General features: G+C 38.9%; 1 protein-coding gene across 5 annotated transcripts in view; it reads left to right on the top strand.

The window, feature by feature from the left end:
• KDM2A (lysine demethylase 2A) overlaps positions 1-20,749 on the top strand; it is a 156,284-nt gene that overhangs the window by 39,829 nt on the left and 95,706 nt on the right. For 3 of the 5 annotated variants that reach the window (XM_041722902.1, XM_041722904.1, XM_041722903.1), the window contains exon 2: positions 1,778-1,900. In XM_041722902.1, the coding sequence (XP_041578836.1) occupies positions 1,859-1,900 (42 nt within the window). In that variant the 5' untranslated portion in view covers positions 1,778-1,858. Of the gene's footprint in view, positions 1-428; positions 567-1,777; positions 1,901-7,689; positions 7,812-20,749 lie in introns of those variants that run through there. The other 2 variants (XM_041722901.1, XM_041722905.1) reach the window with 2 other exon arrangements.

Raw genomic sequence — 20,749 nt, 5'->3', positions numbered from 1 at the left:
GTAGCCGGGGGCTCGTCCTGCAGCGCGGAGCTCGGGCTGAGGGGGAGACGCGAGGGGAGCCCGGGCCCCCAGCCCGGCGCGCCGCGCCGCTCCCGCCCTCTCCGCCCCCCGGGGCCAGGGCCCGCGTTCCGGGGGGCCGGGGCGGCGCGGGGAGCCTCGGGCCGGCCGGTCTCAGCTGATCGGCCGCCGCTCCTGGGCTCCGGAGGCGGCCGGGCGGCTGCTCGCGGAGGGCACGGCGAAGAGGGCGCTCCCCGCGTCCGAGGCTGGCCCGGGGTTCGGACTCGGGCTGCTGACCGCTGGCCCGGGGGAGGCGGGGGCGCCCCGGGGGAGGCGCCGAGGGGTCGCGCTCCCCTCTCCTGACGCCTCCGACTCCCGGTCTCCGAAGCCTGAAGAGGAGGTTTGATTCAGCAACTGTTTCCTCTTTTCCGGGTCGCTGTGACCCTCTCTGGATACTGGGTTGATCCACGGGAAAAAAACGAAGACGACGTTTGGGATTTAATTTTTCCTCTCAGTTTTTGGAATCTTTTACTTCTCACTTGGACAAGAACTCACGAGCAAAATCCCCGGTGAGATTCCCCCTCCTACCCCCCCCCCCCTGGAAGTTTGGTTCACCGTGTTATCTAAAGTCTTAATGTAAAGTTTCTATTTCTTTTTCCAATGGGTGAACCATTGAAGCGCCTTTCCTTGGGGGAGCCCGGCGAGATTTGCTATTTTTCCTCTTCGGCCCTGGCTGCATTCGGTCCCCGGCGGTCCTTGCCCAGGGGGTGCAAACACGGCTTCTTTCCCTCCCGACTTGGGACTAGGGCTTCCTCTAGGAGGGCTCTGCCACGAACTGCTCTTGCAAACTGTGTCATTGGGTCCTCTGGTCTTGTAGCAGTTTTGAAAGGATGCTAATAACGTGGCTGTAATGTAGTTGCAAAAAAAAAAAAAAAAAAAAACACCCTGCATTCCCTATGGAAGCCATTATTCTTGAGAATATTTAGAAAAAAGGAAAACCTTTCTTGGTATTATGGATCGACTGTCGCGCAAACCAGTCTTAATTTTTGGAAAAGATGTCTTTTACTTATTTCTGTATAGATGGGTTCGTTTAGTTTATTACTTTATCCAAAAAGATCTAATGGAATTTTGTCCCTGATTTGCAACTCTCTTGAATTTGTTCAAGAGTTGTACACATCTTGTTGGGGTGGAGTGTTGGTTTGGGAATGAAAAGATCCAGGGAGTCTAGGAAGGAAAGTGGCGATTGTGTACGGCTTTATTAGAGGGGTATGGGAAATTGTTTTGGAATCTTTCTTTAAATCCAGACTTCTTGTCTTTTTTAAATATAGTCTGCCCCCTTTTTCTTTAGTTTCTAATATCAGTGAGCAAGAATGAGTTTGATTGGGATCCGGATTTGTTTAGTGCCTGCTTTACCTGGTCAGCTCTCTACAGATAAAAATCCTCCCCCTTCCTTTTTTTTTTTTTTTTTTTGCTACTGCTGCCATCAAGGGGGGGGGGGGGCTTATTGTAATCCTGTGGGGAGAAACAGTGGTGTGGCCCATCCACAAGGAACTGAAACCAACATCATCTCCTTTTGCCTAGGCCTCTGACTGTTGTAATGTGATTAACGTGTGTCATGGCATGGAACCACTTGCCCCAGAGCAGAGGGGTCCCAGACTGATGAAGAGGAAACTGATTTGTCAGAGAGCCTTTAACTTAAATATTTCTTAAATCTTTCTGTGAAAAGAAAGCTTGAGTTTGGGGCTGAGTTCTCATCTCTGCTTGTATCATTATTCTTTAGTGTTGCAACCTGGTTCCTAAGGAGGAAGAGGAAGGCAGCCCTGGAGTGGTTTCTTTACAGTAATTTAAACAAGAGTGAGAGATGGAACCCGAAGAAGAAAGGATTCGTTACAGCCAGAGATTGGTTAGTATTTTATTCTCTTTCTCTCTCTCTCTCTCTTTCTCTCTCTCTCTCTCTCTCTTTTTTTTTTTTTTTTTTTCCAATTTTGAAGCACAGTAACTATTTTGTTTCCATTTGTGAACCTACTGTGATTAAAACTTTTCAGGTGGCTTTTCTGTATACCAGAGGATAGAAAGTGTATTAATATCTCATTTGGTTTTTAGGCCAAGCACTAAGGGCCTTAATGTTTATCCTGTTTGGAAATAGACTTATATGTAGCCTTAATTTCTATAGAAACCATTGTAAATCAAAGGATTTTGTGGATTACAAAATGGCAGGGATTACTAATTTTGCAATACTGACATTGTAATAAATCTGATTAATTTAGATTAGAATGTAAATTTTAGGGGCAAAACTGAGGAAGGATAGTTCTGTGTCATTTTTGTAGATTATGGTGTGTCAGAATTTGTGGCTTTGAGCTGGAGAGTAGAGCTGTGGATTTTTAAAAAATTTTTAACACAAGTAACACTGATAGGTTTAGAGAGTTGGTGGGGATTGATTGAGAAAAGGTAGACTACTGAAAGTTCTGTATTTTATATGTTGGGAAGGAAGTATGAGATACATCTTGTTGAAAGAAATTTTTACTTAGTAATGATTTGGAGGGAATTTGCTTATATGTGCATATGAATACTTGCTCCTTTAAGCCCTGCTTTCCTCTCAGTGTTTCCCTATTGAAGTTTAAGAATTTGATTTTTGTTTTCCCTAGTCAAAGATAAGTTTATTAATATTCTCACCATATATTCATTTCAGAAATTTGAATTTGTGTCTGTAGAGTAAGGTATAAGGAAAGCCAAAGAATTGTCAGTATTATTTGAAATTTGGTGGATTGAGAGGAATTTATGATGGTTTTCTTTGGCTTTGTTTTTAAGACTGAGTTTGGAGAAAAATGAGTGATTCTGTAATCATTTTCTGATGATGTCTGCTCTTTTTGAGAAAAGGCTACTTTTTGAAAATGTGACTGTTAGAAAGGTGTGGAGTGCATTGGCAAGTATATCCAGTAGGCATATTCTGGCAAGCCTTATTTCAGAGATTTGCCTCATCTCCCAATGTATGTATTGAGGATATAGTTCTTTGAGAAATAAACTACAGTTCTTTAACTTTAAGAAACTGTATGTCAGTAGTGAAATTTTGTATGCTTAGGATTTATTTTTGTTTTGACATTTGTTAAATTAAACTTTGGGAACATAGGGCAGCCCAAGTAGCTCAGCAGTTTAGCACCGCCTTTGGCCCCCGGGGTGTGATCCTGGAGACTTGGGATCGAGTCTCCTGTCAGGCTGCGTGTAGCCTGCTTCTCCCTCTGCCTCTGTCTCTGCCTCTCTCTCTCTCTCTCTCTCTCAGTGTCTCTCATGAATAAATAAATAAAATCTTTAAAAAATATAAAAATAAAAATAAAATAAACTTTGGGAGCATAGAAGAAAGAGGATGCTGCAAAATTCTCTTCCCAGGTGGTTATTCCCAGCTATGTGGGGAATCATTTTTATCATGTCAGGCTTGTAGAATTGTTGAGCTGTTACATAAATACCTGAGGGATCTTGGATCTTGGGATCCAGTCTTTCAAAGGAAGAGCCTTTCAGTCAGCTAGAAGAAGTTCACATTTTTTAACAAGGTAGGGAGATAGTGGTAAGGAGATCCAAGGAATCTGTAACTTTTATCCTGGTAAGATTTTTCTTTTTTTGTAAAGTGCTGCCTGTTGCACATATTAACCCTTTGCATATCTAGCATATTTTTTCTTTTGGTTCATGTGCTATTGTAGCGGTGTTGTATTAGAAAGTGCATTAGATATTTGGAGGGATCTTTCCGTAACTTAGAATCTTGGGTAATAATTCTGAAATTTAGGGTGAGTGATGTCTGTTTTCCTTTCTAAGATTACATGACAAAATCAAATCTGAAGTGTAAATTTCTTCTATAACATAACTTTTGATATGAGAGCATATTGGCAGCTCATTTGAGTGACAAGTTTGCCTACCAAACTTTTAATGTCTCTGTAGTGAGTCTTCATATTTCATTGATTAAGTTAGATGTCATTTGAGGAATTTTAAGACTACCATAACGGCTAATTTTTATAGTAGTTAACTACCTTTTTTAACACTGTGTCTTTAAAGTAGGTCAAAGTGTAGAATTTACTTTTGTAGTTATTGGCCATAGAATTTAAAGTTTGAAAGACACAAATGACAGGTTTACTTACTTGGCTTAGTGATTAAAATTTGTGTGGTTTCATACAATATATATTTGTCAAATTGAATTAATTATGTAGTATATTGATTGTAGCATTATTAAATGTTACTTTCATGTTGTTTTAGGGGACAATACCTAAATGGTCATTCCTCTTTGATATACCTCCAAAATTACCTCCCTAAAAGCCTGAGTCCAGACTTATTTTGGAATGAAGTTTTTTGTATTCATGACATTTTACTAATTTTAAGAAAAGTTGTATTCTTACTAGTAAGAATATTATTAAAATTGATTAAGTCATGTTAATGCTTCATACTGACATAGCTATTTCAAGTGCACAGGCTAAATTTGGTAAATTTTGTTATGTTTATATCATCTTTGTGACAAGTCATTTTTTAAAGTCAGAAATAGCTAGTTAAAAATTGGCTTGCCTTGTGCTAATCCATTTACTATTACTTGGAAAAGAGAATTGTACCTTTGAAGATGGTGTATATGTGGAGATTTGGGATGTAAGCTCTGCTTTATGGAACTAGAATGCTTATTTTGCAGCATGTGAAATGAACAGTGTTTGACTATTCTTAAGCAAGACATAGTTTTGTTTTATTTTTTAATGAAAAGGTTCGTAGTTTTATGTATAGGTTCCTCGAAGAAGGGCAGATCTCTAAGGCAAGTTGATATACCTAAAAAGGGTATTTACATAAGAGGGATAGAAGCTTCAGTTTCAGTGATGGGTGTTATTTGGTTGTCCTGAGGTAAAGATGATTTCAGTCTTTCTAGTAAATTTAGATGGAGGACCTTATTGAGAAATGTTGACAAATACTAAAGATCTTCTTTTTTTCTTCATTTGATTTCAGGAGTTAGACAATTAGAGTAGTTTTAGATGTTTATTTCTGTCCATGTGTGTTTATTTGTAGGGAATGTTCAGCACAATAGCTTACAGTTTCTTCATCTAAAATGTTAAATCCTTAGCAGTTATAATTGATGATCTTTTAGATTTTTGAAATCATACCAATCCTGAGTAATCCTTATTGCATAGAAATCAAGGACAAAATAACATGTATCTAAATGCTTACATAAACATTTCTATGCTATGTAATATTGTTTTAACCTGGGATTTAAAAAAAAATTTTATTGGAAAAGATGACCTTTGTTATATATTTTAACATGATACGTTATGATTTGTCCCTCAACTTGTATGTATAACATATTGTACATATCATTACATTTAGTATGGAAAAAAATTATTAGCTCCTGCCAAAGGCAATTGTAGAAACAAATGGACAACTAAATCAATGTAAAAGAAAATGAAGACAATATACTTCAGGGTAAAAGAACTTCTATAACTTGAATATTTTTTCTTTTGAATTCACCTAAGTCTAGTAGTGTTCTCTGAAGGAAGAGATGTTGATTTTCTTGAGAATTCAGTTTGCTTGTCAATCTTGATGATGAGATTAAGAGATTTTCTAAAGGATGTTGTTACACTACTGGATGTTCAATATTGTTAATATTCCTTACATATGATTTTCTTTGAAATAGCTAAATCATTTATCTTTTGTAAGAAACTAGGTGCACTGAAGCCCTAATGATGTTCTTACCATTCTTTGGGGTTACCCTTAAAAATTGTCTTTGCAGATTCAGCAATTACCAGATTATTCCTTTTACAGACAGTCCCACTCTGAATGACCTCACTCTCAATAAGGTCTTTCTGACCAGGAATGGACTAGGCGAAATAAAATCCTATTTTAAGCCATTTTTCCCCTAGCATGAAAGTGTCATATTGTTAACAACTGGGAAAAAAGTATAAATGGTCTAAATTGTTGAATTTGCTTATTTATAATTATTTCACTAGACTTAACCTTCAATCTGTGATAGTGGAGGAGTTACACTGTTCTGAGTGTTGTAGCCTCCTTCCTGATGATGTAGGAAAAACTTGTTGCCCGTTTTTGGGTGATTCAAAATGCAGATAATGAGGGAGCTAATTCTTTATTATGCATTAATCTTTCACAATGAGCTACATTTTGGGGGCCCATAATGAGAACTGTATTTAAGTCTTATCATTCTCTCTTGTTTTATTTTGCTGAGCACTAATTATTATCATACTTGTTTTGTTTGTATGTATCTCTCCATTGGAGTGTAAGCTCCTTGAGAGTTGGGACTTCGTTTTGTTTATGGTATATGGCTGGATGCTTCAAATAGTGTCTGACACATAGAAAGTGTTCAGTAAGTAGCCTCAAAAAAAGAGAAAGTATTCAGTCTACAACACAAAGTGCATGACAAGTATCTGTTGATATTGTTGAAAGCCCTGATAAATACTTTTTTTGCTACCAGTTTTCTTGAGAGTTAGCAATAAGCCACTGGAATGGAGAAGAGTATGGTATCTAGGGATGAGCAAAATATCTGGGTATTAGGTTTTGCAGTATAGACAGAACCAGAAGCTTTAAGCTGTGACAAAAAAAAAAAAAAAAAAAAAGTATGCTTAGCACACATGCCAGATGAACACATTATCTGGGCCATTAAAACAAATGAAAAAAAGTCTAGTTAACTTCAAAAGCTCAGTCTGAATTTTAAGTTCTACTTCTAATCCTGTCCTAAATCTTCTCTTTCAAGATTTTTGGTGCCTTTTAGACAATCTTAAAGTTGTGAAGTTGAAAGTGATGGTGTTTGTGTTATTCTCAAGCTCTAGTTTTGGCCAGTAAGCTAAAGAATTGATGTATTTACTGTATACCATATAGAGAGACATGCCATTATTTTATGTCCTTTAAAATATTTTTCTTGGGGTGCCTGAGTGGCTCAGTTGGTTAAGTGGCTGACTCCTGGTTTCAGCTCTGGGTTGTGACATCAGCACGGAATTGGCTTGTCCCCCCCCCCCCCCCCAGTCTGTTCGTCCCCACTCTCTAAAATAAATAAACAAAATCTTAAAAAAAATTTTTTTTTTTCTTGGTAAATGGACATTCTTGACTAGGTCTCATTAATTTACTCTGTGTAATTTCATTTTTGAAATAATGCTATGTTGTTGCATTGTGCTTTTGCATCAACAAATGTTAGAATTCAGTAAGTATTTATGTGCCAGGTACTAGGGTAGGTTCTTTCATACACATTACCTTATTTAATGCTCAAAACTGGCCTATAAATTAGATGGTATAATTTTAAACTTTAATTTTTTTTTATTATGGAAATGGAACTTTTAGCCTGTGACTTGCCGGAAATCACAAAGTTGTTAAGGAATGGAACCAGACCTTTAACCCCGTGTTTCTTGTGTTATTTCATACAGAAAACAAATGATACTCACTCCTGTTGTAGGAATTTGCAGGCTGAGTCCTTTCTCTTTTTTTGAGGCTTTTTTTGCTACTTTTAAAATTTCTTCCCTTATGGATGTCTGCTTAACATCCTAAATGATATAGCTACAAATATCTGACAGCCAGTGTTTCATCATGTTTAGAAAAAGGTGGCACGTTCTTTTTGTGAACTTTGAACTTATCACTTGATCTAGTAAAACAGCAGTATTTGTGCAGTTTGTGTATATGTCAAGCTTTTTATTTATGCATGTCACTCATATCATTGTTTTCTGTTTTAAATTTTAGGTTCTTGGGGGTTTTCTCTATCTGTGAGTACTTGGTAAAAACTTAAACCATAAAGATAAAAGGCAGCAGATAGTGACCAAGCGAGTGGTTTTGGCAAATACAGTGGTGAAGGCCTCCTTCAGGTAGGTAGAGAAGAGGAGGGAAGAGGGTGGCCTTGTAGGAGGTAAAGACAGCATAAGCTTTATTATGGAATGGGATGCTTATAAGGCCTATTCTGAGGATGACTGTTAGATTCATAGGACTAAAGTAGAAGATTTATTTTGGGAGGCACTGTTGATAATGTTGGGAACACATTTTAAACAATTATGAAGGTCAGGTATTGAAAATAGCCATTGGAAATTATGGTTTGTTTTTAATCAAATAGTAATTTGATTCAATCGGTGTTTTAGGAGTAATATTTTTACAGTTTCAGGTCAGGCATGTGCTCAAAGAATACTGAAATAAGTTATCTCTTAAGGTAATTAGGTACCTGATCTCTAGGGCAGTGGTTCTTGAAGTGTGGTTCCCTCTCCAGCAGTATTAGTATTATCTGGAAACATGTTAGAAATGCACATTTGGGGACCCTGCCCTGTATTTACTAAATCAGAAACTCTGGAAGTTGGGCCCAGCAATCTGTGTTGCAACAAGCCAGGTGATTTCGATACATGCAGAAGTTTGAGAGCCACTGTTCTGGGGTATAGTTAGTTGAAATGGAAAGGAATGAAAAGTGCAGGACTGACAGAACTTGGTGACTGATGGATAGCAGCATGTTATGATGGAAAAGAGTACTCCATTGAGGATCATGAGTGTTGAGTCCAGTATCAACTTTATCACCAGCTGTTTTGAACAAGAGAACTGACATGTCATGGAAGGAGTTCTACTTAGTGATTTCTGAGGTTTTTGGAGGCAAATGAAGAATTAAGGTGGACTTTAGGATTAAGTCTAGATTATCAGAAAGATCAGGAGGGATTTTTGAAAGGGAGTGGAGAGAACATTGGGTGGATGTTTTAGGAAAGTGGAACAGATTCTTAAAGCAGGGGTTCTCAGCAGGGACCCCCTTGGGATATTTGGCAATATATGGAGATATGTTTGTCAGAGTAGGAGAGTACTACTGGTATTCTAGTGAGTAGAGGCTAAGGATGCTACTGAAGGTATCCTAATTAGAATACTAAACAGGTCAACCCCCCAAAGCCAAGAATTATTTATTTATTGATTTTTAAAAATATTTATTTATTTATTTATTCATAAGAGACCGAGACAGGCAGAGACATAGGCAGAGAGAAAAACAGGTTCCATGCAGGGAGCCCAACATGGGACTCGATCCCAGGACTCCAGGACCATGCCCTGGGCTGAAGGCAGGCACCAAACCACTGAGCCATCCAGGGATCCCCTAGCCGGGAGTTACTGAGTCAAAAATGTCCATTGGGGGAAAAAAATGTCCACTGTATGAGATTGAAAATCCCTGTTTATTTTTTAAAAAAAGATTTTATTTATTCATTCATGAGAGACACAGAGAGAGAGGCAGAGACATAGGCAGAGGAGAAGCAGGCTCCATGCAGGGAGCTTGATGTGGGACTTGATCCTTGGACTCCAGGATCACACCCTGAGCCAAAGGCATAGATGCTTAACCACTGAACCACTCAGCTGTCCCGAAAATCCCTGTTTAAAAAGAAATACCCAGAGGTGCCGAGTGGCTCAGTTGGTTAAGCTTCTGCCTTTGGCTTAGGTCATGATCCCAGGGCCCTGGGATGGAGCCCTGCATCAGGCTCGCTGCTCAGTGGGAAGTCTGCTTCTCCCTCTTACTCTGCTGCTCCCCCTGCTTGTGCTCTCTCTGTGTCAAATAAATGGGTAAAATCTTAAAAGAGGATAGGTAGATAGACTGCGTAGATAGGTTCTGTGTATGTTTCCATCCTGATTTTCTGCTGTTAATCTTAAAGTTTTTTGTTTGTTTTTAATTTTAGAGTTTTAAGTCTAATACAGAATATCTCAAATATGCTCTCAGATTCCATTTCCCAGGGCTTTGCCCAAAGTAAGCATAAAATGTTTTTTGTTGCTGTCAAATTTTCACAAAACTAAATGGTTATGGAAAATCCTCAACCCAGGTGCAGATTTATTACTCCTTTTAACTTATCCTAAGGTCAACTTACTTGGATAACCAAAGTAAGTATTCACTGTATTGAGATCAATAATTAAGTTAGAACAAGAAACTTCCTTTTGATACTCTCTCTCACAGATAGAAAAATGAGATAAAAGCTGTGGTATTGATGTGAGCAAATATTGGAATATAATGAATTGCCCTGTAGCTCGATACCCTATGATCATGTTTTTAAAAGATTTTTATTTATTTATTTGAGAGAGAGAGAGAGAGAGCTCACAGAGGGAGAGAGAGAAGCAGACTCACCACTAAACAGGAGCCCAGAACACTGAGATCATGCATAACCTGACCCGAAGGCAGACACTTAACCTACTGAGCCACCCAGGTACCCTTGTTCTATGATCATTCTCTTTTTTTTTTTTTTTAAGGTTTTATTTATTTATTAATGAGAGACTTAGGGAGAGAGGCAGAGGCATAGGCAGAAGCAGGCTCCTTTCAGGGAGCCTGATGTGGGGACTCAATCCCAGGACGCTGGGAACACGACCTGAGCCAAAGGCAGATGCTCAACCACTGAGCCACCCAGGTGCCCCTCCTATGATCATTCTTAAGAGAGCACTTCATGAGCTGGTTGTGGCCCTCTGTGAATTTAATGTAGCCTCAACTTTAATCCATCTCTTTATATCCTTGGATCACAGAAGTTAGGAACTCTGTCCTCTCAGGGCAGTAATCTAACTGCCTAACACACTAACTAACACACTCTTGCTTCTGACAGTGACCTCAAGAGAATGTAGATTCATAAATATAGTGATGATTTATAGTACTTTTACAGTTTCCAATGTACTTCTCTGTTGATTATATCTTCTGATCATCATAATTCTGGAGGGTTACCAGAACTTGAGGATGGTGCTACAACTCCAGGTGTGGCATCCACATATCTTAATCTGTCTGAAAGATGCCCTTGGAGTCGTGTGGTGAATTAACAAAAAAATGGTGAGCCTTTTTGGGTGAATAAGATAAAAAAAAAAAGTCATATATATATATATATATATATATATATATATATATATATATATATATATATGTGTGTGTGTGTGTGTGTATTAAGATTTTATTTACTTATTCAGGAGAGAGACAGAGAGAGGCAAAGGCAGAGGGAGAAGCAGGCTCCATGCAGGGAGCCTGACATGGGACTCGATCCCGGGTCTGCAGGATCCCACCCTGGGCTGAAGGTGGCACTAAAGCTCTGAGCCACCAGGGCTGCCCAACACCCTGTATATTTGAAACAAGGTGGGAAAAAGCCTAATCTGATGATAATAGCACACATTAACTGAATGTATACCATGTGCCTCCTACTTGCAGTTTATACATATTGACTAACTTCTCGGCAACCCTTTGACATAGGTCCTATGATTTCCATTTTCTAGTTTGGAAACTGAGGCATAGTGCAATTAAGTAACTTGTCTGAGGTTATCCAGTTAAGAAGAGTCAGAATTCAAAGCAGGCAGTCTGGCTCCCAAGGCTTCTAAGCTATATTGCCTCTTTTTCAACTTTGTTGGAGGACAGTTTGTATATGTTTTACTGATGAACTTTGGTGTTCCCCAGGTAATCTTTTCTCATTCAGGAGATTCATTCGCATAAATGTTTGTTCAGTGCTTACACTGTGGCAGCTACTATAAGTAAATATAGGCTGCAGTGAGAATATATGATACAGTGACGTAATCTAAACTTCAGGAGTGGGGAGGAGGCATCAGAGAACATTTTCTCTGAGAAAGTTTTTAAAACTAAGACCTAAAGAATGAGTAAGAGATAACCAGGCAAAAAGGAAATGATTAGCATATGTGGTTGGAAGGAATCTGACCTATTGGAAGAATCTACCAACCACCAAAAAGGCTAGTGAAACTGCTGAGAAATAAGTACAGGAGAGAGTTAAAATCTTGACAAGGTAGTCAAGAGTCAGGTCAAGTAGGGCTTTATTCTGAAGACAATGGGAAGGCACATGTTTAGCAGAGGAGTAACATGCGTGGACTAATAACAGCTGCAGTATAATTTTTTTTTTATGATAGTCATACAGAGAGAAAGAGAGAGGCAGAGACACAGGCAGAGGGAGAAGCAGGCTCCATGCACCGGGAGCCTGATGTGGGATTCGATCCCGGGTCTCCAGGATCGCGCCCTGGGCCAAAGGCAGGCGCCAAACCGCTGCGCCACCCAGGGATCCCAACAGCTGCAGTATAAAGAAAGGATCAGGGAGGGAGAGAGAATGGATTTGGTGATGCCAATTAGGAGGCTATCGCAGTGGTTTAGGTAAGATACAATGGAAATATGGTTGAGAATACAGATAGTGGTATTAGGGAGGGTTTGAAAAGTATTTAGAAAACAGAATCACAGGATTGGTTCCTTGGATGTGTGGGAGGGTGACTTTAAGGGGGTTCATGTAAGCATGACTCTCAAGGTTTTCTCATGTGAATGACTTGTGATGTCCTTTTATTGAGATAGGGCACACTGAGGAAAAGCAGGTCTGGAGATTGAGGGGATTGAGCATAAAGCTCACTTTTGAGCAAGTTTGGTCAGATTGGATGTGAGGTATCTCTAGAACTGTTGAATAGGTAACGGGCTGTGGTTCTGGGCTACAGGAATGGCTTTTTGGCATACACCTGTGTCTTGTTGGCATACATGTGCATAAATAAAGTTGGGTAGACATAGGGTAGCTTACAAAGGGAGTGAAGGAGGGCCGGGGGTATGAGGAAAATCAAGAGAGTAGTGGTATCTTAGAAGCCAGAGGATTGTGATGCTTACTGTTTATCAAGCACTGTGTTAAGTGTTAATACGTTTTTACTCATTTAATGCTTGTAACTATGAAGTAGGTGCTTTTATTATCTCAGTTTTATAGATCAGGAAAGCTCCATAAGATGGAGCTATATAATTTGTCCAAGACCACCAGATAACAACTGGAGAGGTTATTGGTTTTTTTGTTTGTTTGCTTGGTTTTTTTTTTGTTTTTTTTTTTTGGTTATTGGTTTTTGAGCCCAGGTTTGTCCAGTTCCAGGTGGTATTCTTAAACATTTCATGCTGATGGTGTTAAAAAAGAGGAAGGGTATAGTCAGCTGATACGGATGCCACCCAGAGGCTGAGTATATTGAAGATGGAGATTTTCATTGGATTTGGCAACATAGAGGTGATTTTAAACTGGAGTTTCGGTGGCAATTTGGAGCAGAAGACATTCTTCAAAATAAATGTGAGGTTAAATTGAGACAGTGAATGAAGAGAAGTGTAGAGAAGTTTGGCTGTGAAGAGAGAAGGGGAGCAGGTCATAGTTACAAGTTAAAGTGCTGGATCCAGAGAAGGTTCTCTTATGTTTTTGTTATGTTTTAAGATGGAAGAGACCACTGTATTTTTTTGTTAATGGTGCTATCATCTATTATTCTTTCTTGTGTTATCCTTCATATTTATTCAGTAGCTATTACCTGATGGATTTCTCATATTCATCTTTATGTAGTTTACACTGCCACTCCAACAGTTTGGACTCTTAGTCTAGACTATTGTAGTCACCTCTTCCTTGGATTTTTTTGGGGGGAGGGTGGGTATCTTTACCATTGTTTCTTAATGTTGTGTTTCTCAGGTTCTTTTTTTTTTTCTTTTTTTTTTTTTAGATTTTATTTATTTATTTATTTATTCATGAGAGATAGACACACACACACACACACACACACACACAGGCAGAGAGAGAAGCAGGCTCCACGCAGGGACCCTGTGCGGGACTTGATCCTGGGACCCAGACCCCAGGATCATGCCCTGGGCCGAAGGCAGGCGCTAAACCACTGAGCCACCGAGGGATCCCATGTTTCTCAGGTTCTGATCATGTTCTTATCCTCTGTAAAGTCTGTAAAGTCAGTGGTGTGGAATGGACACTGGACTTTGGTTCATGGTACCTGGCTTTGAATTTCAGTTTATTAAGCTTAACTTTGATGAACTTAATTTTTTTTTGACACTTTAAAAAATTTTATTACCTTAACTTTACCCCTAACATGGGGCTTGAACTTAAAACCTGGAGATCAGGAGTCCTGTATGTTTTACTGACTGAGCCAGCCAGGTCTTCTATGAACTTTAATTTTTCATGTGTGGATTAGTGAAAATAAAACTTAATTTTTGGAAATTGATTATAAGTGCTTGGTTAAATTGAAGGGTTTTGCCATTGTAGGCACAAACTTCTTCGCCTGATATTCAGGCCCCAATTAACTACTACAGTCTTATTAGGTACTCTTAATTCATGTATGTTCCAGCCAAACCAAACCAAGCTACCTTCTTGTTTTTTTCCACACACTTGTGTTGTCTCCTTGTCCCTACCATAGTTCTCATCTTCTAAACCCTATTTGCAATATTGTTTCCTTAGTCCTGTGTATTGAAGGAAACTTCTTTCCTAAATCCTCATAATTTTTCCTCCTACCTCTTATGGTGTCTAACTGGATACAAAATAGAAAGTTTAATTATGTCTATATTATATGCTCCATGAGGGCAAGGCAGGACTTCCCTGGCACACACATAGCATAATATTGTTTACGTCATTGAGACTCACATTGCTGGTTGGTTAACTTTTCATGAAGACAAAGTATAATGTAATAAAATTAATCTACTCTATTCTGAGGTTGAGTGCTGACAGTTATTAGAAGAATGTTTAGAATAGAACCAAAGAGAAGGGAAGCCAAGGAACAAAAATTTGCCATATGTTGTTCTGGTCATTAGAGAAAGGAGAAACAAGCTACTTATTTCTTGAGACCATCTAGTTACCCTTGCTTTTTTTTTTTTTTTTTTTTTAATATTTTATTTATTTATTTATGAGAGAAGCAGAGACATAGACAGAGGGAGAAGCAGCCTCCCCACAGGGATCCCACTGTGGGACTTGATCCCAGGACCCTGGGATCACGACCTGAGTCAAAGGCAGATGCTCAGCCACTGAGCCACCCAGGTGTCTGTACCCTTGCTCTTATACTATGTTCACTGGGCTACTTTCATAATTAGTTTGGTTCCCCTGTTGATATCGGGAAATGGGTTTCCTGGATAATAGGCATGAGTATTTGTCGGTGCTAGGCATTGTGAGGAAGTTAATTGAAAGTCCTTTTGCCAAGTTGAGTAGTAGCCTACCAAGATTCCTCCTTTGAACTTTCAGGAGACAAAATGTCCACTTAACAGAATAGTGTCTACAAACACTCTATGTGCAAAGGTTTGAACATGGTATATAGAATGGTAAGGTACCATTTTCCAGACCCTTTTCTTAGGGAAGCATTTTCTTGACCATATCTTCCAGTTATAAATTCTCTGTAGTATAAAATATTTCTTATGCATAACACCTGTCAAAATTGCAACTTTATATTTACTTGAATTGTTTGATTGTTTCCCTTTCAGATTGTAAGTATCATTATAGGCTGCTACGATGCCTTTTCTCTCTGTTTTATCCCCATGCTTGGTATAGTATCTGGCCCATAGTAGGTACTAGATGAATTTTTTTTTTTCTGTGAATGTGCATCTCTAAAATGCTCTCCCTCCAACCCCATTCTATCTTCTCGGTAAGCTCCTAATTATCCTCCAAGCCCATAGATATTCTTCTCTTGAGTTCTCCTCAGTCCTGAGGCACTTTATTTGCATTTCTGTTGTGGGACCAGTCATGTGTTAAAATTATTTGACCATGAGTCTCTTTCCATCCAGCTGGAGTAGACATCTTTAAGACAAGGATCGTGTCTTAATTTAAGTGTTCAGAAAAGTGTTGAATTGAACAAAATGTGTTGTGCACTTTCTAAAATACATAAATTTGTAGAACATAAAAATTGAACCCTAACAATGGAAAGAACCTTAGATTGGTAATCAGAAAGACTCTCCAAGCTTTATTTTATTCATCTGCATGTCTTTCTCAATTCTAATACTTTAAACTGGTTGTTTTCTTTTTCTTTTTCTTTTTTTAAGATTTTTTTTATTTATTCATGAGAGATACAGAGAAAGAGAGAGAGAGGCAGAGACACAGGCCGAGGGAGAAGCAGGCTCCCTGCAGGGAACCCGATATGGGGGGACTCAGTCCTGGAACTCCAGGATCATGTCCTGAGCCGAATGCAGATATTCAACCACTGAGCCACCCAGACGTCCCTAAACGAGTTGTTTTCAAAGATGACCACATCATCTGGGAGCTTGTTAGCATTGCAGAGTCTCAGGTCCAGCTCCAAACGTACTGAATCAGAAACTCTGGGAGTTTAAATTATTTTTAAGAGAGACACAGAGACACATGCAGAGGAAGAAGCAGGCTCCATGCAGGGAGCCCGACATGGACTCGATCCCAGGTCTCCAGGATCAGGCCCTGGGCTGAAGGCAGCGCTAAACCCCTAAGCCACCCGGGCTGCCCTAATTTTATTTACTTTAGTTCTTGCAAAGCTAACACACAGCATTAAATTAGTTTCAGGTGTATAATATAGTGATTACCAAGAAGCTTTCTTAGCAGTAAATGTTTGCCTCTGTTACCTGCAACAGGTTATTGTGGACTGAAAAGTGCTTATTGTTGTTATTCCTTGACTTCCTGTAAAGGGAGTTGTATACTTTACTGATAGGATCCATATAATAGCTTATCTCAGATGTATATTTTGTGCTTGGCACCATGCTAAGTGCTTCAGATGTGGCCCACTTAGACCATTGTTCTTTTGGCTTAATACCTTGAGTTTAAATTTACTTTGTTAAATAGAGGGAATCTTTTAGAAATGGAATTTCTGAAAAGAACTCCTTTTAAGATACAGTGTTGCTGCCTGGTTGGATGCTTCCAGGATTTAGTAAACAGTATCATTTGTTCCATTTATAATTTCTGTACCGTTAGTTATAACACATCTCAGACTTTGTAAATTGAAGAAGCCTATTTTTTTTAGTCTTTCCTTAAATGGAAGTTACTTCTTTTTTTTTTAAATTATTATAATTACCTTTCTCCACATTTTTTCTATCTTTTAACTATTTCTTAGTGTGGTTGTCAAAACTGTTAAGAATTATCATAAGCTCAGAAGTTTTGTTCTTTTGGTTTTGTGCTCATTTATTTATTCAACAAACCTTGTCGGGCGTACTTTCGGTGTTTAAATAATGTACTGGGTATACAGAAATGAGTTGTCTTGTACCCTGTTCTCATAGTCTGATAAGAGCCATATAAACAAATAATTATGCTATACTGTGATAAATGAAATTTAGAAGGTACAAAGTACAGAAGCAAGAGAAAGGAGGGAATGACTGAGGAAGAAATTCAAAGAAGAGGAACCAGCAAGTCCAGAGGCAAATATGTTTGAAACAAGCGTTACAAGTTCAAGACAGCATTGCCAGAAGTTGAATGTTACTGGAACATAAGAATGGGAGGGAATCGGAGAGGTGAAGAGTCAGTCATGTAAAGTTGTATATACTTTATGCAATTGGTAATGGGGAGACATTAAAAGAAGTGTAAACATGGGGGAGGCTTGATCATATTTCTTATTTTTTAGAGACAGAACGAGTGAGTCATGAGGAAGGGCAAAAGGAGACGGAGAGAGAGTCTAATGCAGACTTTGAGTGTGGAGCCTGATACAGGGCTCAGTCTCATGACCCTGAGATTATGACCTGAGCTGAAACCAAGAGTCAGACACTTAACTGTACCACCCAAGCACCCCGATCATATTTCTGTTTTAGAAACTTCACTGTTGGATTTTGTTGTGGAGGATAGACTGGTGAAGGAAGAATTGCAGAGGCAAGGGAATGAAATAAGAATCTAATAGTTCAGAAAGAAATGATAACTAGAGGTTTGGTACCAAGAATAGAGGTGGAGGCTAGACTGAATCAAGTTTTCTGGCATAGAGTTGATGGGACTTGGTGATCTCATCAGATGTTCTGGGAGAGGAGGATAACTCTCAGGTTCTTGTTTTGAGTCCTAGGTTGATAGGTAGTGCCATTGGCTAAGAGAATACCATGGTTTTATACAAAGGTAAGAATATAATTTGGGGGATCCCTGGGTGGCGCAGCGGTTTGGTGCCTGCCTTTGGCCCAGGGCGCGATCCTGGAGACCCGGGATCGAATCCCACGTCGGGCTCCCGGTGCATGGAGCCTGCTTCTCCCTCTGCCTGTGTCTCTGCCTCTCTCTCTCTCTGTGACTATCATAAATAAATAAAAAAATTAAAAAAAAAAAAGAATATAATTTGGGTGGGGATCCCTGGGTGGCTCAGTGGTTTAGTGCCTGCCGTCAGCCCAGGGCGTGATCCTGGGGTCCTGGGATCGAGTCTAGCATAAGGCTCCCTGCATGAAGCCTGCTTGCTTCTCTCTCTGCCTGTCTCTGCCTCTCTTTCTGTGTGTCTCTCATGAATGAATGAATAAAATCTTAATATATATATATTTTTTTAAAAAAGATTTATTTATTTGAGAGAGAGAAAGTCCCAAGCAGCCTCTACACTGAGTGTGGAGCAAAATGTGGGGCTCAGTCTCATGATCCTAAGATCATGACCAAAGCTGAAACCAAGAGTTGGAGGGTCAACTGACTGTGCCATTTAGATGCCTGCAATGTTGATTTTTTTTTTTTTTTTTTTAAGATTTGTTTGAGAAAGAGTACATAAGGGGAGAGGGAGAGAGCAAATCCTCCAGCAGACTTCTCACTGAGTGAGGAGCCCAAATCAGATCTTGATCCCAGGACCCTGAGATCATGGCCTGAGCCAAAACTAAGTCAGCCCCTTAACCAACTGAGCTACAGAGTCAGCCTCTTCACCAACTGAGCTACGCAGGTGCATAATTTTGATTTTTTTTAATGTTAATCTTTATGTCTATGGTGTAGTATATTTTATTCACCAATTATTGAGTGTACTTTATGAAAAACTCTACCCAGAGATTCTTGGCTAGTGTCATGAGGTAGCATAATAGATTTAGGTGACTTTTTGTTGGGCAAAATTAGTTGAGAAACCATTTTATTTTAATTACTATATGAATTACTTAATTTTTTCTAGGCCTTTTTACCTGACACTTGTCCAAGTCTGAGGCTAATCATATAACATTCATTCACTTGGCTTGTGAGCTTTCTCAATTTATCTATCTCCCTTTGTTCACAGTGTTACACCAAGTTGTCCTCTATGTCGTTTATAAAGATATTAGGAACTGCCCCAAACATGTTATGGAGGACACAAACATTTGGGGAGATCCATTTTCTTTTGTACTTTATTATTATTATTATTTTTTTTTTACCAATTCTTCATCTGTGACACAAAATTGTTCCAGATTCTAGATTTTAAAAATTTGGGGGGTCACCTGGTTTGTTCAGTTGGTAGACCATGTAATCTCAGGATTATGACTTTGAGCCCCAGATTGGGCGTAGAGTTTAATTTTACAAAATCATTGTAAAAATTTTATTTATTTTTTGTAAAAATTTTATACAGAGCCTTGTTAAGTGTTTTTGTAATTCTGAACACATTATTATTATTTTTTTAGTTTCTCCCTTTATGGAGTCCATGTGGCCATTATAATAGCACATTCAAGAAAGCCGCACTTGGTACTTGTGCCATCTTAAGTCAAGTTGGAATTTTGTACCACTGGGTACAAAGAGCCAGAGAACTCCACTGGGTAAAAGTAGAATAGGAATTTCTAATGCCATGGTCAAATGTACATAGTGGTTTTAGATGAAGGAAGGTAGCACATCTCTATGCCTCTCAGCCTTCCCTGTGTAAGAACAGCCTTTTCTCATTTTTCATAGGTTTAGAGTTTTCTAATCACCTAGCTATATCTCTTCATTTGGTGGACTCATCTGAAAACTGAAACCTATTGGCTAAAATTTCTCAGTCTTGTTCTACGTAATAATTACTTGAATGTGTATAGCTGCTCATATTAATAAAATTCATTGGCTTTTGCTAAATCTCTAATGGGACTAGAATGGCAAGCAGACACATGTCCATTTGAACCAAAACCTGTTCATTTCACAAGCATCTGATAAGTTCATTGCCATAGGACTTTAAACCAGAAGCACTGGCTTAGCTGTGAAATAGTTTCTATTCAGTTTCTGAAAAGACCTTCCTTTGGGTATAAATGCTTTTTTATATGCTATTAAATTCTAAAAATACTTTATTGGCTAATTGTACTAAGGGATTAATTGATATTAAAAGGGCTCCTCGAATTGTAATTAAATACAGGGATAATACAAAGGACTTGAGAAAAATTCAGATAGGATTTTCCCATGGGTAAAATTTTACTTTTTTCCGTACTAATCAGTCTTTTGGAATGTAAAAGTGATGACTCTCCCACAATTTATTAATGTTTTTGCTTTCTTCCCTCAACTTTGATAGAATGTTTTTTTTTTTTTTTTTTTAAGATTTATTTATTTATGATAGAGAGAGAGGCAGAGACACAGGCGGAGGGAGAAGCAGGCTCCATGCCGGGAGCCCGATTGGAACTCGATCCTGGGACTCCAGGATCGTGCCCTGGGCCAAAGGCAGGCACCAAACTGCTGAGCCACCCGGGGATTCCCCTGATAGAATGTTTTTAAGAGGATTCCCCCCACTCTAGTGATAGAAGTTATATATGCTAGTTGTGAAAAATACATTAGAAAGACACTCATGATCCCACAATTAACCAGCATATCTTCTAGTTGTTCCCATACATAAAAGTATTTTTATGTAGCTAAGATTATGCTTGATATTTTATTTTATTTTTTATTTTTTAAAAGACTTTATTTGTTCATGAGAGATAGATACAGAGAGAGAGGCAGATAAACAGGCAGAGAGAGAAAAGCAGGCTCCATGCAGGGAGCCTGATGTGGGACTTGATCCCGGGCCTCCAGGATTATGCCCTGGGCCAAAGGCAGGCGCCAAACCGCTGAACCACCCTGGCATCCCTAATTTTATATCTAAGTTTATCACTATCATTTCCATGTCACTAAAAAGTCTTGTGAAAGTTTACACCATGGCCGCCTCTAGTTTATTTGCTCATTTTTCTGTTATTGGGCTTTGGGTTATATTCATTTTGAGGGGGGCATTC

Source organism: Vulpes lagopus, chromosome 11 (assembly GCF_018345385.1).
Source record: "Vulpes lagopus strain Blue_001 chromosome 11, ASM1834538v1, whole genome shotgun sequence".
NCBI classification, from domain to species: Eukaryota; Metazoa; Chordata; class Mammalia; order Carnivora; family Canidae; genus Vulpes; species Vulpes lagopus.
The sequence above is the reverse complement of the archived record's forward strand: the minus strand, read 5'-3'. Positions and strand labels throughout refer to the sequence as shown.